The sequence below is a fragment of the Balaenoptera musculus genome, chromosome 5 (assembly GCF_009873245.2).
Source record: "Balaenoptera musculus isolate JJ_BM4_2016_0621 chromosome 5, mBalMus1.pri.v3, whole genome shotgun sequence".
Classification (NCBI taxonomy): Eukaryota; Metazoa; Chordata; class Mammalia; order Artiodactyla; family Balaenopteridae; genus Balaenoptera; species Balaenoptera musculus.
The window spans coordinates 121,151,828-121,167,458 of record NC_045789.1 but is presented as its reverse complement, the minus strand read 5'-3'; the positions used below and the strand labels follow the sequence as shown (position 1 = coordinate 121,167,458).

General features: G+C 33.7%; 1 protein-coding gene across 1 annotated transcript in view; it reads right to left on the bottom strand.

Moving 5' to 3' along the window:
- KIAA1109 (KIAA1109 ortholog) overlaps positions 1-15,631 on the bottom strand; it is a 203,056-nt gene that overhangs the window by 94,042 nt on the left and 93,383 nt on the right. Inside the window, 11 exon segments of the mRNA XM_036852538.1 lie at positions 84-235; positions 3,295-3,506; positions 4,175-4,372; positions 5,644-5,843; positions 6,547-6,674; positions 7,063-7,209; positions 8,180-8,300; positions 8,785-8,958; positions 9,503-9,573; positions 11,835-12,672; positions 13,856-14,114. Of these exon segments, the coding sequence (XP_036708433.1) occupies positions 84-235; positions 3,295-3,506; positions 4,175-4,372; positions 5,644-5,843; positions 6,547-6,674; positions 7,063-7,209; positions 8,180-8,300; positions 8,785-8,958; positions 9,503-9,573; positions 11,835-12,672; positions 13,856-14,114 (2,500 nt within the window).

Sequence of the window (15,631 nt, the reverse complement as noted above, 5' to 3'; positions counted from 1 at the left end):
CAAAAAATACATAAGACAGAACTGTATGTTACTTAAAATAAAGAAACATCAAGGGAAAGCAATATATTTTAAAAACTTTTTACCTAGAAAATGCATGTGCAGGAGATCTCACATTGGTGGGAGCCGCAAAACTAAACCAAATTTCCTTGATGGTCAACTTCATGCTACAGGAATCTGGAGGTGGAGGCATTAAAGGTAGATCTTTTTTCAAATCATCAGATTCAACTCCTTCATCCTATATAAAACAGAGTATCAAAAACTTATTAATGTATAGTCCCTTAAAACCACTAGCACAGAGTGTTTTACGAACAAAACCTTTCTATCAAATCAAGTTCTACAGATAACACCGTGATATAAAACAGGTAACATAAACCTTGCTCAGCCTAATCCTTATTCTGAGAAATACCTCTGGATCCTTGAAGCTCCAAGGAGCACAGTCTGAAAAACACTGCATTATAACGAACCATAAATCAGAGATCTTAGAACTAAAGTGTTTCTCTCAATCACTTCATTCAGTCACATTTGTTTAGGGATACTGTTTTTTTTCCTAAATGAGAGAAAGAAGTTTTATGACTTGCCAGAGGTCATACAACTATTAAGTTGGAGAATGAGTGACAGCATTAAGGTCTTCTGCTTCCTACTGCAATCTATTTTCCATTCTATTTTAATAGAATATTTCAAACTTCCAAATAAAGTGCCATAAGAAATACTATTATAGCCTATGTTCAAATAAATAACACTATACAATAAAAAATTCTTAGTTATCTTGGATGCTAGTAATCTGAATCTGTATTGGGAAACAGGAATAATATTTTTTAAACATGTAACCACCACTCTTCAGAATGCAGGGAGGTAAGAAGCATAATATTAAAGAAACAAACAAAATCCATTGCCTGTTATATCTGTTTAATAGGTTTCTAATTCATTTTTAGATATTCTTGGTAAAAATAAAGAAAAGATTGGCATTTTCTTGTGGGATGATTAAGGAATGAAGAGTATCCACAAAACAGCTTTAAATCCTAAATGTTACAAGACAATGTGAACCATAGACCCTAGTAATTTTAAAGTCAGCAGGCACTAAATATAAGTCCACATTCCCATATCTGCAATTCCAAAATCCACAACATTCTGAAAATCTAAATCTGTTTTTGTGGCATCAAAATCTGATATGAACTTGTAAGAGACTATTTATCCCACTTGGTGTTTTTATTCATGTCTTGCTGTAGAAATATTCAAATATTTCAAGATGTAGTGCTATCTCAGATTCCACTAGGAGTTTACGTAGCTTATACACACACCATATTACCTTTATTTTATTTTTTTATTGAAGTATAGTTAATGTACAATATTGTATGTTACAGGAGTACAATATAGTGACTCACAATTTTTAAAGGTTATACTCCATTTATAGTTACTATAAAATATTGGCGCTATTCCCTGTGTTGTATAATATATCCTTGTAGCTTATTTTATACATAATAGTTTGCACGTCTTAATCGTTTATAATGGAATCTAAAAAAATACAACAAACTAGTGAATATAGCAAAAAAAGAAGGAGACTCACAGATATAGAGAACAAACTAGTGGTTATCAGTAGGGAGAGGGAAGGGGAGAGGGGCAGTATAGGGCTACAGCATATTACCTTTCTTTTAAAGAAAAAAAAATCTGAATTCTCAAATACATCTGGCCCATGGATTTCAGACAAGGGCTGTGAGCCAGGCAACTGAGTATATACAAATATACAGAAGACAGTCTAGAGGAACTTGAACTTTAAAAAATGGGAGAGGGGCTTATAGATAATAAGCAAGTACTTATAACAACATGTGAAGCAAAGTAATAAAAAACTTGGTTTTAGACTGACTGAATTTTTGGTGCCTATGGCACATCTAAATGATGATATCTAAAAGGCCATTGGATACAATTCTGAAGCTCAGGTAAAGGGTTGATGCTGAAGGCATAACCGATGGGAAAGAGCAGTGTCATCCAATTATGGACCTGGACTAGGAAATGAAACAAGTGAGGGAGTGGACATAGAGCAAGAAGAGTAGCCAAGAACAGAACAGGGGGGGAACACCCACACATTTATGAAGGACAATGAACTGCGTAAGGAAATGGACCAAGAAAAGTCAGAGAACCAAAAGAAAGCAGCATTACAAAATTCGAGGGCTTCCACCAAGGAGAAAAGGATCAGAGAGATTAAGGAAGATACCTGAGTTTCTGTCAAGTATTTTAGAAGGTGAAGGAGAAGGAAAGAACAGATAGGTTCTTCCTAGCTCTTTGTTCAGTGAGCAGCTGCTATATATTTTAATTTCCTTAATCAAAGTGCTAATCCCCACCCAGCTCTCAAATACTTCCGAAGACCTCACAAGAAAACTGCGATTAAAACCCTTTACTATGCATCAAATCAAAATAAACGTTTCAAAAATAAATTCCCAGAAACCTGGGTTCAGGAGTGATTTGCCAATGCATACTAGATACCCATGACACATTTCTTAGTTAAAAGGTGGTTTCTTTCCTCTTCAATTGGTCTAATTTTCAAATGATCAGAAGTGTTACGTGTGTTTAAGAACAACATTTACCAAGTTCTTACTATGCTGTAGACACCGAGTTAAGCCTTTCATATGTACTGCCTCCTTCAATCTTCACAACTCTAGGTCAGTATCACTATAATACTCCTATTTCAGAAACATAGGAGACAGTAAAAAAAAAAAAAAAAAAAAATGTGCCCAAGGTCACCAATCAGGTAGTAGTACAACTATTCTGTAGTCTAGAATTTTGAATATTTTCATTATTGCTGTTACTATATTCATCACCATGAAATTATACCATAATAAAAATAATAAATGAGTTGCATGTAAGGTGTTCTTCAGGCTTCCAAATGAAATAGGTAGATATTGACAAAAATATTTAAACTTACATGAAATACTACCAATAACAAAACTGTTTATTTAAAAAATGAATTCTGCTAAAATCCTTCAAATAAGATAAAAACAAAGCCTGCTTTTCTGAAATTCTATTAATTCATTAATTCAACAAATATAATTAAGTACTTAACATAAGCAAAATATTATGCTAGGTACTATGACAGATATAAATATATCTATAATATGGTGCCTACATTTCAGCAATTATACTCTAGTAGAAAATAATCACCAAAATGCCTTGGCTACCATTTAAGCAAAATCCACAACATGGAAAAACAAGGAAATATACTACAGAAATTAAATGTGAATTGGGCATGTAGTTTTCTATTTTATTTTCCCAAATCATTATTATTATTAGAAATTCACCAACTTGTTCATCGGAAACAGAATTTCCATTTAAGTCTGAAGAAGGGCTTGTTCGGTCACAAGGAATATTATCATCAGAGACATCAGTATTATAGCCGCTGCCAGTTGGAGAATCAGAAGAATTATTGGATGTCAGCACTCCACCCCTTTCCGTGACATTAGCTTTACCCATAATTCCAAAAGTATTATATAAAACAGCACCAGACTGTCTTCCTCCTATACAAATGAAATAATTTATTTATTAAAAACACTGAGTGTCTCAATGCTGTACTCTATAATATCCATAAAAATAAAAAATAAAAATCTCATGAAGATTTTTTTTCTCACCAAAACTTTGCCCTTATCTACAAAAGTGATATAATACTGCAATATCAGGTAAGGAATTATAGGCATATACACTACTATTATATATGACTAAGCCTAAAAGTCTTATACACAATTCAGCTTTCCTATTTTAATGTATTAGTCAGTAATGTAAAAGAAAATAAATATAAGTCAGTATCGCTGAATAAAGGATTTACAGTATTTTCATCGTATATGGCAAGGCTCTACTAATCAAAGATCCAGTTTCCAAAGATGCAAACTTCCAAAAGTTAAGAGGCTTTATATTTTATTTGAGAATTTTTTCTGAACTATGCACTGCTTTGCTCAGGCATTTTACATGTCTAGATGCTCTGCTAGTTTTGAATCACACAATAATTTCATTAAGTTCCACTTATGCAATTGGGATGGGGCACCCACTCCTAGTAAATAATCCCAGATGCCACACTTTCTGCTTGAATATGCTGATTCAGGTTACTGAAAGTCATGATTGTTCAAAACTTTTCAGCAATGTGTGGCCAATTTGTTCCCCACTTAAGCAGACATTTTTATAAAAAGCTTACCTTTTATGGTTAAATTTTCAAGTCCACATTCAAACATTATCCAACCCCATTTTTCTTGGCTGGGACCTATTCGAGTTACATCTGGAACAGCTTGCTGATCAGTTTCATCCACAAAAGCAAACTCATCCAACTCTTCAAGAGTAAATAAAACTTTGGACTTCTCAAAGGGGATAGCAGTGATGGCACAGGTACCAATATCTATTATCAAAAGAAAACAAAATGACCATTTTTAAAGACAGAGGTTTGTATATTTTTTTAAAAACAACAAATAATGTAAGCATTTGGCACAGTGGTTGTCTTAAAAGATATCTTAGTATTCTGTCAAAAAGAAAAATAAACAAATGAACCAACCAATTTCTAAAATAGCGCTGCCTAATGTCATACTACTTAAAAAGTGCCAGAATCATGTTGAAATTAGAGGGAGAAAAGAAGATTCCATAATTAACAGATAAGTGCTCAGAGACAGGATAAATTCATTTCTGAGAGATTATAGGGTACTCTAAAAATCTAAACTTAAAAAGTTCCTGAATAATTCAGCTTCATAGTAAACTATTTTTAAATACTTTCTCATTTTACAAAATAAAAAATTATTTTAATTAATTACCTAGCCTTAGGAAAAACATTATTTTCCAGGAAAACTATAGCTTTCACTCAATGATTGCTTTATGCTAACATATTTTATATAACAACTCATCACAGATATTGCCATAATTCCATCCCTTTCAATATGCAATATGGGAGCCAACATCCTGAGTGCCTGGCAGAGATTTTTAGTTTATCTTACTGTTTTTTCATTTCTTTCTCTGATTACAGCTAATGAATACAGAAAAGCAAAAAGAAGATTAAAAAACACATGTAAATTTACCACCCAGAGATAACTTGCTTACGTTTGAACTAAGTTTTCTTCTAGCTCTTTAGAGATCATTTTACAAATCCAGCTTTGGTTCCCACCTTTCATGTAGCAGTCAACCATGATAATTTCCTCAGTTCATTAAAAATTCTTCAAAGATATTATTTTAAGAAGCACAGCCATGTCTATTATTCTTATTGCTGCTATATTTTACAGATTTGACTACCTGCTTTTGATACCACTATTAATTCTTTTTAACAAAGCTGTGCCTACAGGATGATTTTAAAAAGAAAGAAAGACTATAAAGATCATACTCTCTCTGTTCTACAGTGAGCAAACAGATACCATGAAGAAAACAGATGCGAGATAGAAGCAGTTCCTAATTTGGGGCCATACCACCCACCTTCCCACCAAAGTTTACCTTCCATCCTGCGTAGAATGTGAGTAATGAATAGTTAAATACTATGTGTTCAATATATACAGAAATACCTTTCTCTTTCTTATATTGATAAAATACTCAAATTGTAGCAATTTTTAAAGGAAAAAAAAATTATGTTTCCCTTTGCAAAATCCTCTTACATTTATACATGTCAAAGAAAAATATGTTGTAGACTCCTACCTGTTGTATCAAGACCCCTCAGTTGCCCATGAACTCGATGAATGTTTAACTTGGCTGCAATCTCTTTGCCTTTTTCCGCTCCAGCATTTGATCTGAGAGATCCTGATGACTGAGGCTGCATCTTAGTGGCATGAGCATACCTATCAAAATTTGATGTTCTGCCAGGGTCTGCACTGTTTGAAGTCTCTTCAACCACACCTCTTTATGAAAAAAGAAAGAGTATGATGGTTAACATTTAAATAATATATAGTTCAGTAAAAACATTTAACTAGTATTTAAAAAAAAATTCCACTATTTTAATTAAACCAGTATTAATAACAAATTCTTCAGTGTTTACTAAAAGATAGTATGAATAAAAACAGTACAGGGCTTCCCTGGTGGCACAGTGGTTAAGAATCCATCTGCCAATGCAGGGGACATGGGTTCAATCCCTGGCCCGGAAAGATCCCACATGTCACGGAGCAACTAAGTCCATGCACCACAACTACTGAGCCTGTGCTCTAGAGCCCGTGAGCCACAACTATTGAGCCCACGTGCCACAACTAGTGAAGCCTGCACGCCTAGAGCCCGTGTTCTGCAACAAGAGAAGCCACAACAATGAGAGGCCACGCACCACAACGAAGAGTAGCCCCCGCTCGCCGCAACTAGAGAAAGCCTGTGCGCAGCAACAAAGACCCAACACAGCCAAAAATAAAAAAAACAAATAAATAAATTTATTTAAAAAAAAAAAAAGTACAAACTTTTTAAAACCTACTTTGCTAATCTTAAAGTGAGATTTGAAATTCCAATACCAGTTCTGAGTTTTAACATTAGAATTTCCTGAAATGTATTAAAAGGATCGTTAAGGCTTGCTTTTACATCCAGCAAGATAGTCATGGCTCAAATTAATTAACTCTTTCTTACCTGTTCATACGAACTTGTGTAGCAATTCTGTCAAAACACAGTGCTACTAAGGAAACATGAGTCACACTTCTACTAGGAGCCGAACTCGGAGATTCTTCCACTGAGGCTTGTAACAAACATAAGTTCACCTAACACACAAAATGTCACATATTTCAGAGTTGAAAAGTAAAAAGTTATCACTTAAACATAAGATATATAGGAAAATGAAAAACTACCATTAGGAATGGCATATCTATGTGTATGAGAGTAATGAAGGCAAAGCTTATAAACTCTCATAAAATAATAATTAAATTCTTACTGGATAAATGTGAATTATTTTAGTAAATATTACCCAACATTCTGCTTAAGTAAACTACTTATATTACATTAAATGTTACATTAGATCATCAAGGAAATAAAATATATATTTTTGATATTATAATCTATTCTACCACCATTCAGTTTAGTAAATACAAAGGATAAAAACCACCAAAATATTCTCTTTCAGGAAAACTTGTTTAAATATTAAATATTTACCTTTGGTATGCTAACATTAGCCTGAAGACCTTTAATTGTTACATTATCTTGCTTCATTATAAGATTTGTCTGTGCTTGTCCTTGGTTAGTCATTCCTATGGTAGAATGTTCAGTTTTTGTTCCTCTAACATCCTGTTTGGAAGATAGCTAAAAAGATTGAAAGCAGAATTATTATTTCACAGACCTTTCGTAATTTCCATATCATCTACAACAGCAACTTGTTATTCACTGTGCTCCTTTATACCCATCTAGGTACCAGCTGCCATCTGGTTTAGCATTCCCAGTCTTAAAGTCCGAACCTTAGAAAAGCTAGAAAATAGACTGGCAGCCCCAGTGTTGAGAGAAGTGATACATAATGAAGCAAAATCAGCCTACATAAAAACATGTACTTGAGAACATATTTGGTTTCTGATAATTAGCTCCTTGTTGGCTGGGAATATTTTCAAATTTCTTTTGATTTGTACTCCTCTAGCCGAACTACCTATCACGTGAAATGCCAATATATTTTGAATAACTGGATCACTAAAAACAATCAGCTTTACTTTCACCTTGCCCCTGGTCCCTAGTCCAAATGCGACTCAGATAAATCTGAAAGTCAAGTGGACCATCACTAGATGAGGATCAATCACCAGGATACGACTGCTGAGAAACTGGCTTTGTGACTAGGCCCACAGTGTTAAGTAAACTATCGCACACCAGAAGACAGTGACTTGATTCACTGAGGTGAACAAAAGTAACCTCAAAAATATTAAGATACAAGTGATCTAATCACAGAGGAAAGCCAAAATAATATGCAGATTTGCTTTCTTAGAAAATGAATGTACCAGTCCTAAACAATGCTCACTCACTTAGGACCAAAGCTCTTTAGGAAAGGCTTAGAATTAAACTACTTCCAAAATAAAAGAAAAAATAATGCTACATTTTAATAAATATTTTACTCCTCTTATGCTATCTCTTATGGAGCCAATGACATATAAAGATTATTTAGAAATGTTCACGTATTCCAATTTAAATGACTAATAAGATTTTAGTATATTCAAGTTTTTTTCAAGTTTGGATATTATGTACCTGTGAAGAATACTCAATTTGCCACACTCACTGAACAAAAAGTTCTTACATTTTCTGAGAAGGTAGTCTTGCTATTTTGGACAGCTTCCCTGAGGACTTTGACATGTAGATCATCCACAATTGCAGCTGGATGTCTAGTACTAGCACAATGAACCATGGCTTCAATATACCTGAGGGAAGAAAAACAGTATATGGAACATTTTAATATCACTTAATACTATGATCTAGTTTATCTAATCTATCCCATTATGTTCCATTCTAGATTTTATTCATCTTAGTTTTGTCTCCCTAGATAGACTATATCTCCTTGCAGGACAGACAATTATTATTTCCTCTTTATACCTTCATTAACCAGACAGTAGTAAGAATATCAAACTTAATAATTAGTTCCTGGGTATTTGATAAATTTTATGCTTATCAGCCCAAAAGCAAAAAGTAGAAAATACAATGTAATATAATTATTATAATATTGCAATATATAATTATTTAGGCTGAAAAAGTAACAAATGATAACTGAAACATAGTCCTTTTAAAATATATTTTCATTTTTATTTAATCAAAATAGCCATCATCATTCTTTTTCATGAAAATACTATATCACATACACTTATTATTCTATAAAACAGTAGTTGTAGTTTTAGACAAAATTAATACCTGTCTAAAGCTTCAGCCACTAGGGGAGTCAGAACAATATCAACGGTTCCTTTTACTTCAACTATGGCTGTTGTTCTGGTCTGAGAGACTGGTTGATCCAAGGTCCACTCTTCTGTTAATGTTTCATCATCTGTGTTATCAACAGCTTTCTTTTCCAGAGGAGTATATGGTGTACTATACAATTTAACAAGCAAAGTATATATTAAAAAGACCAGTATATATATGAAAAAAATAGAAGTTGGAGCTTCCTTAAGATGAGTGACCCTTAAACTTATACTTATTTCAACTAAAAATTTCATGAAATTGGACTAGATATTGTATGTCCCAAATACTCTTCAAGGACAAGACAAATGAGGCAGTAAAATGCAAACTGATCAAAGATGGTTAATACATCAAATGACAAAAAAAAATGTTTGATATATTTACTTGGCAGGGCTTTACCAAAATATGAAAATTATAATACTGAATTCTTGTTGGTTCCCAATTTTAATATGCCAAGTTATGGTTTGCATAGTATGTCTAAAAGAAATGTTACTGTCTGCTTATACATGTTGGCAAAGCCATGAAAGACAACAGAGTTGAATTATTTGGGTCAATTTATTCATAAAATAAAGACTACAGTCAAGTAAAGAGTGGTTATTCCTCAGAATGAACTCTATGTATCTCATAATCAAGAAAGACTGACTTTAAACTTCAAAAGTATATAATTTTTACTTACTTTGAAGTTGATCCTGAAAGCTGCAACCCTCTGTCTAGTAAAGAGTTAGCTGTGAGCCCTTGTTTGATAACCTAGAATAATATAAAACATTACTTATAGACTAGAATTTTAATATTAATTATTCTGTAATTTTATGCTATAAACTGATACTTGTGAAATCCAAATTACCTTGTTAATGTGATTTTGACATGTATGATATAAATATTTAACAAATTGAAAAAAATCACAGAAAATATTCAACTGGCAATTTCATTTTCTAATTATTCAGACAAATGACAGAGTAGGGCTGTGAGGATTCAGCAACGAGAGTAGACTATACAACTAAAGCTTAAAAGCAAGTGCTTCAAATGTTTTTCCTCTATAGTTCCTCTTTAAATTGTGCTTTTCTTAGAAAAAGCTAATTTTAGAGTCTTGTAGCACAATCAACTTTTAAGTGGGAAAGAATCCCAGAGTAACATTAAATTATAGGAAAAGCTAGATTGTATTTTATATCCATAAAAGATAACAAATAAAATAAATAATGCACTTGAATAACCAAACTAAACCCCTTTAAATGCTAGCCTGTTATTTAGATTTAATGAAGAAAAATAACTTTCTTATGTTCTATTTTTGAAGTTGTTTAAAGATATGAATTCCTTGACTTATTTTCTCCAGAGATTTGACTGCCTAATCAAACTAGATTTATTGAAAAATACTACAATAATTCTAACGTCTCACAGCAATTCTAACCTCTATTTTTCACAGCAAGTGCAATTCAGTTTTATACTGGAACATTCCATTTACCAACATATTTTCACATGGAATAAAGAGAACATTTTAAAATGTTGGCATGGGTAACTTATCTTAGGCAAGATAAGAAATGGGCACAACCTTAAAATCAAAATTTTGTGACTCTATGTTTCGTCTTCCTTCAATACATATTACTCAAATGTATTTACCTCTAAGGATATTTCACTCCACTTATCACATTTCCGTCACTATTTAAGTCCAAGCCCATCATCTCTTGCACAGGCTGCTGCGACAGCCTCCTAGGTGATCACCCCAATTCCTCCTTGCGTAATGACAATTCTGTTCCACTTAGTAGCCAAAGTACATGAGATCACATCACATTTCCTTAAAGCTCTCATGAATTTCCCAATGAAATTAAAATTCTAACTACTGATACCCTGGTCTACAGGTCCTTAATGATCTGGCCTTTGTTCAGGTCTCTAACCTCACCATGTGCAAAGCTCTCTGCTAACTCACTATGTCTCATGCACACTGACTTCTTTCCCACTTTAGAACTTCAGCAAGGCCGATGCCTGTGCCCTGAATATAGTATATAGTACCCCTAAGTCTTCCCGTCCTCAGTTCCTCCTCATCCTTTAAGTTTCAGTTTAAATATCACCTCCTGTGATAGACCTTTCATGTCAATACAAGCTAGGCAGCCCCACCCCCCATTATTCTCTATCTCAGTATCCTTTATCTTCATAAGACTTCTGAATTTATAATCATATACTGTACTTATCCATTTATCTATTTACTGCCCGTCTCTCACCCTAAACTATAAGCCCCATGTCTGTTTCCCTCACCACTGACTATCAAGTGATTGACACACAGTAGTATATAATAAATATCTGAATTTAAAATGAGAATATTAACATTTAGACACTTTAAACAAGTATATATGTACATGTTACTATATACCACATGAGATTCTTGAATTGTTCATCAGTTCCATAAGATTTTATATGCTCAATTTTGGTCTTTAAAATCATAAAAAGTTCTCTTATAAATTTATAATTTTATAAAAATGTCTTCATATTGGATATTATCACTAAATTTATTTTGACTTATCTTTAGCTTTCCTAAAAAAAAAAAAAAAAAGCTATTTACAGAATACATTACAGAAATGGACAATAATTAATTAATACTAAATTATAAGATCTCAAATACCAAGTGTACAGAACTGGATTTGCATAGAAGCAGTTATGGATTAATATAATAGAACACCAACAATTAAAAACTATTTCAAAATTTCACTTTTAAGACACAGAAAATATGAATTCACAGAGACATGATCCTAATCTTAGAATATAATGTAGACACAGACTATACGTTAATTGTTAATATTCTGACAATCAAGTCTGAAACTATTCCTTAATTTTATATGCTTAAATTTATAATACTCATCAATAAACCTGAGGCCTACTGTCATACATGAAGCCATGACTTCAGGAATTTTATCTTTCAGAAAAGTAGCTAAATGACTGAGAGAGTAATTTTTTAAATATCTTAAAAATCAATTTTCCTACATAAATTTATCAGCAGAAATTAATGATTTGGCTTATACCTTAAAAGTTGGAACAGAAAGCTGTTCAAATGATGATGAGCTTTCTTCACTGGTTGGTGTGTCCAGATCGAGGGGGCGATGCAATGAGGACTTAGAGGTTCTTTTGTTGGTTGGATGCTTCACTGACCAATTAATTACTTGGAATTGTGTAAGGTAAGTCTGATAGCAATTCATCACAGGTTGTTGAGAAGTAATCTGTTCGCTCTCTACTGTTTTCTCACTTTCTACAACATACAGATGCTCTATAACACCATCCTCTCCACCTAATGCAGAAACAAAGGAAGCCTGGGAAGGATGAGTTTTGAATGGCAGAGTCTGGGGATCCTGAATGCTTTCTCCATGGCCAGTAAGTGGTCCTTCTACACTGTGATATATGGAACCCCTACTGTAGTCAATCTGCTGGGCTTGCTTTTTCTTCTTTTTTCTACCTGGATAAGTTCCAGGGCCTTCGTCACTGCTAATGGGCTCAAATTCTTCAGCTGCAGAAAAGTAGGCTTCACTATCAGCCATTGACATGCTGGAATCCATTGATCGATATTGATGAAATGAATTAGAGTCTGCTGATGGTGTATATGGAAATGAACCAAAACTTCTTCTCTGCTTTGGTGAGTCTAGTACATTTTCGTCACTTCGGGAGACATCACTACTAAACTGGACTCCAACCGTAACAGGCTGCTTGTCCCCATAAAAGGCAGCAGTAAGGCTCTTGGTACTTCCAAGTCGGGTGGAACATACAGAGGCTTGTCGTTTCAAGGGAGATCTCAGAGGAGACTGACCTACTGACTTATCCTGAGTATTAGGAGACACAGGGCTATTTCCTGAAATTTCTGTAGGAATGCTAAAACAGAAAGAAAAACTATTAACATTTACTGCACACCATATAATTTAAGTATAAACAGAAGTACTTATAAAATCCTTTCTGTATATATTAATCATTTATTTTACAAATAAAGGAAGCTGTAAACTTTTGCAATAAAATATCCATACAAAGTAGCAAAACAGTACAATATATGTTCCTACCCCACATAGTTCCAAAAAAAAAAAAAATTGAGGCAACTTAAAACACAATAAAAATTTAAAGAAACCCAGAGTATAATCTTCTATCCATAATCCATGAACACTAAAGCATTTATAAGTTTTTTTCCCCACATCCTTTAAAAGTTTATATAACAAAATATACCAGGGGCCTTTGATTAAATGAGAGGAAATAAAGGAGAGGGAGAAGTCACAGATAACCCCAATATTTCTGACTTCAGCAACTGATATACTAGCGCCGTTTACTGAGGCACAACAAGTTGAACATGATAGGCACAAGATCATTTTTTAATATGCTGAGTTTGAGCCCTCCATGAAACATCAAGAAGGTAGCTAGGTTCATAGGGACAAAGGTTTTGGATGGAGTTTTTAACATTTATAAGATGTTAGCTACAGATCATAATTGAAGCCAAACAGTTACTAAGACTGCCTAGGGAAACAGTATAGAGTCAGTGGAGAAAAGGGTACATAACAGTCTTAAGGGATAATGACATTTAACAAATGGCAGGCTATAAGAGGAAGAGAAAGAACAAGGGGAGGGAAATAAAATGGAGGACTTGGAAATAGAGACGGAGAAGGAAAAGCCAAGGAGATGGGAGGAAAATCTGAAATGTGCTATCAAGTCGAGAGGAGAGTGTATTTCAAGAAGCAAGTAATCAACTAGGGGCCAAAAGAAGGACCAAAAAATATTCAACACACTGGAAGGATAATATCCAAATGTTAACAATGGTTCACTCTCAGTGGTGGGATGACAAGAAATATTCATTTTTCTTATACTTTTCTGTATTTTCCTAACATCTGGAATGAACATATATGTATTACTTTTGTAATCAGAAAAACAACAGCAAATGGACATTTAAAAATAAGTTCAGGAGGAGAAAAAATTCTCTACAACAGGTGAGTTGAGAGGAGAGAAGTTTTTCTTGCCACAGTTTTAAGCACTTATAATCCTACGATCAGGTTTCTAAATCTAATTGAATACTGACCTTACTTGGCCATCATCTCTTTTCGTACCATGCAAGAATTCTTTTTGAACCAAATGATTATCGGCAACAGAAGAGGGACTTTCCTTTTCACCAGCCAGTAGAGGCTGTGCAGCACTAGAACTACTATTCTCTTCTGAAGAAGAGGATGAGCTATGAGATCGTAATGGTACTTGAAGACTAAGGTGCTGAGTTTTTCTCTCTACTTCTATTCCCACTGATTTGTTTTCCCATTCTTTCCTCTTCATGCCATTCACATTACCTAAACAAACAAAAAAGTGAGTTACATAAACATAATTTCAAAAGCAATCTATGAAAAACATGATAACTTAATCCAATTCCCTGTTTTTAAGTATACAATCATTTTTAAAAAGCACAAGTAACTAATTTCACATAGCAATATGCTAAACACTACAGAAAGATAACCACATAAGTATGAATCCAGAGTCCATACACAGTGAATTTTTTCTTTTTTTTAAGCTATTTATATGAAAATTTTCCAACTTAGAAAACTTTCAAGAGTGGTAACCAAGCCATCAAAGATATTTTACTCGAAATTACCTATCTTAAACACTTTGCCCCCATTTGCTCTATTTTTAAAAATAGACATAATATTTTTGGAACCATCTGAGAGTAACTTGCAGATGTAGTAGGCTTTTACCCTAAATACTTAAAGGTTTATTTCCTAAGAATAATACAAAAACACAGTATAATTATCAACTTGGTATATTTGGTGTTTATACCATACTGTTATCTAGTCTACCACGTGCTTTCCAATTTTCTCAAATGACCCAATAATGTCCTTTAAAGCACTTCTGCCCTCTCCAGTATAGGATCCAATCTAGATCTGTATATTATTACATTCAGTTGTCATGTTTTCTTTAATCTGGAACATTTTCTCAGCCTTTTATAAGAGCCCTGTGATGTGTTACGTAAATTGGAGGTGGAGAGGGATAAAAGGAGAATTCTATAGCTGCTTAGATCCAAAAAATAACTAGTGCCCTACTTCTCCTCTCCTCCAGCCATCCTTGTGCTACTCAAGAAAGAAGAACATACTAGTAGGAGAAAACATCTCTCCAAGCAGAAGGCACTTCTAGATGGAAGTTAAGCAGTAAGAAGACTTAAGAACTTACAGTATAAGTAATATTATTTGCTTCTACCACCACAAATGTAAAAATCCAACAAAATTCAAAAGAAAAATGGGTTTGAGTCATTTCTAAGTGACAGGAAACTAGTGTTCACTGACCTTCCAAGGAAATTCTTTAGTTCCATTGATATGCCCTCCTTGATTCTATCCTGACACTGTACATCTATATGTGGCTCCTGGAAAACGCAGATACTTACACAGGGACTAATTCCAATCTTCCCTGCACAAGAAACTTATGGCAATTTACCAATTACAGCTCATTCCTGAGAAAATCACTAGGACACAGACACTCCCTATTACACGTTATAAGAACTAAAATGAGGTTTCTTTTGTTTACTGTTAGAGAAATTGCTATTTTCTCCTGTTTATACCATGTGTAAATTCCCTGTAGATTTTCTTCCTTGAGTTTGCGATTGTTAAATTTTGAACTGCAGATTAGAAAATCAAACAATGTCTTTATAAATAGTGCCAGCTCTAGTAGGGTGGAAAGAACTAAAGTGGTTTCGATGACTGTAATTCTAGTTTATGCCCAGCCACATACATGACTTTTTGACTTCATGCAACTCAGCCTCAGTGATGACCTCAGTTACTTCACCATATACAGGGAAAATAAAAAACTCATATGGTAGTTT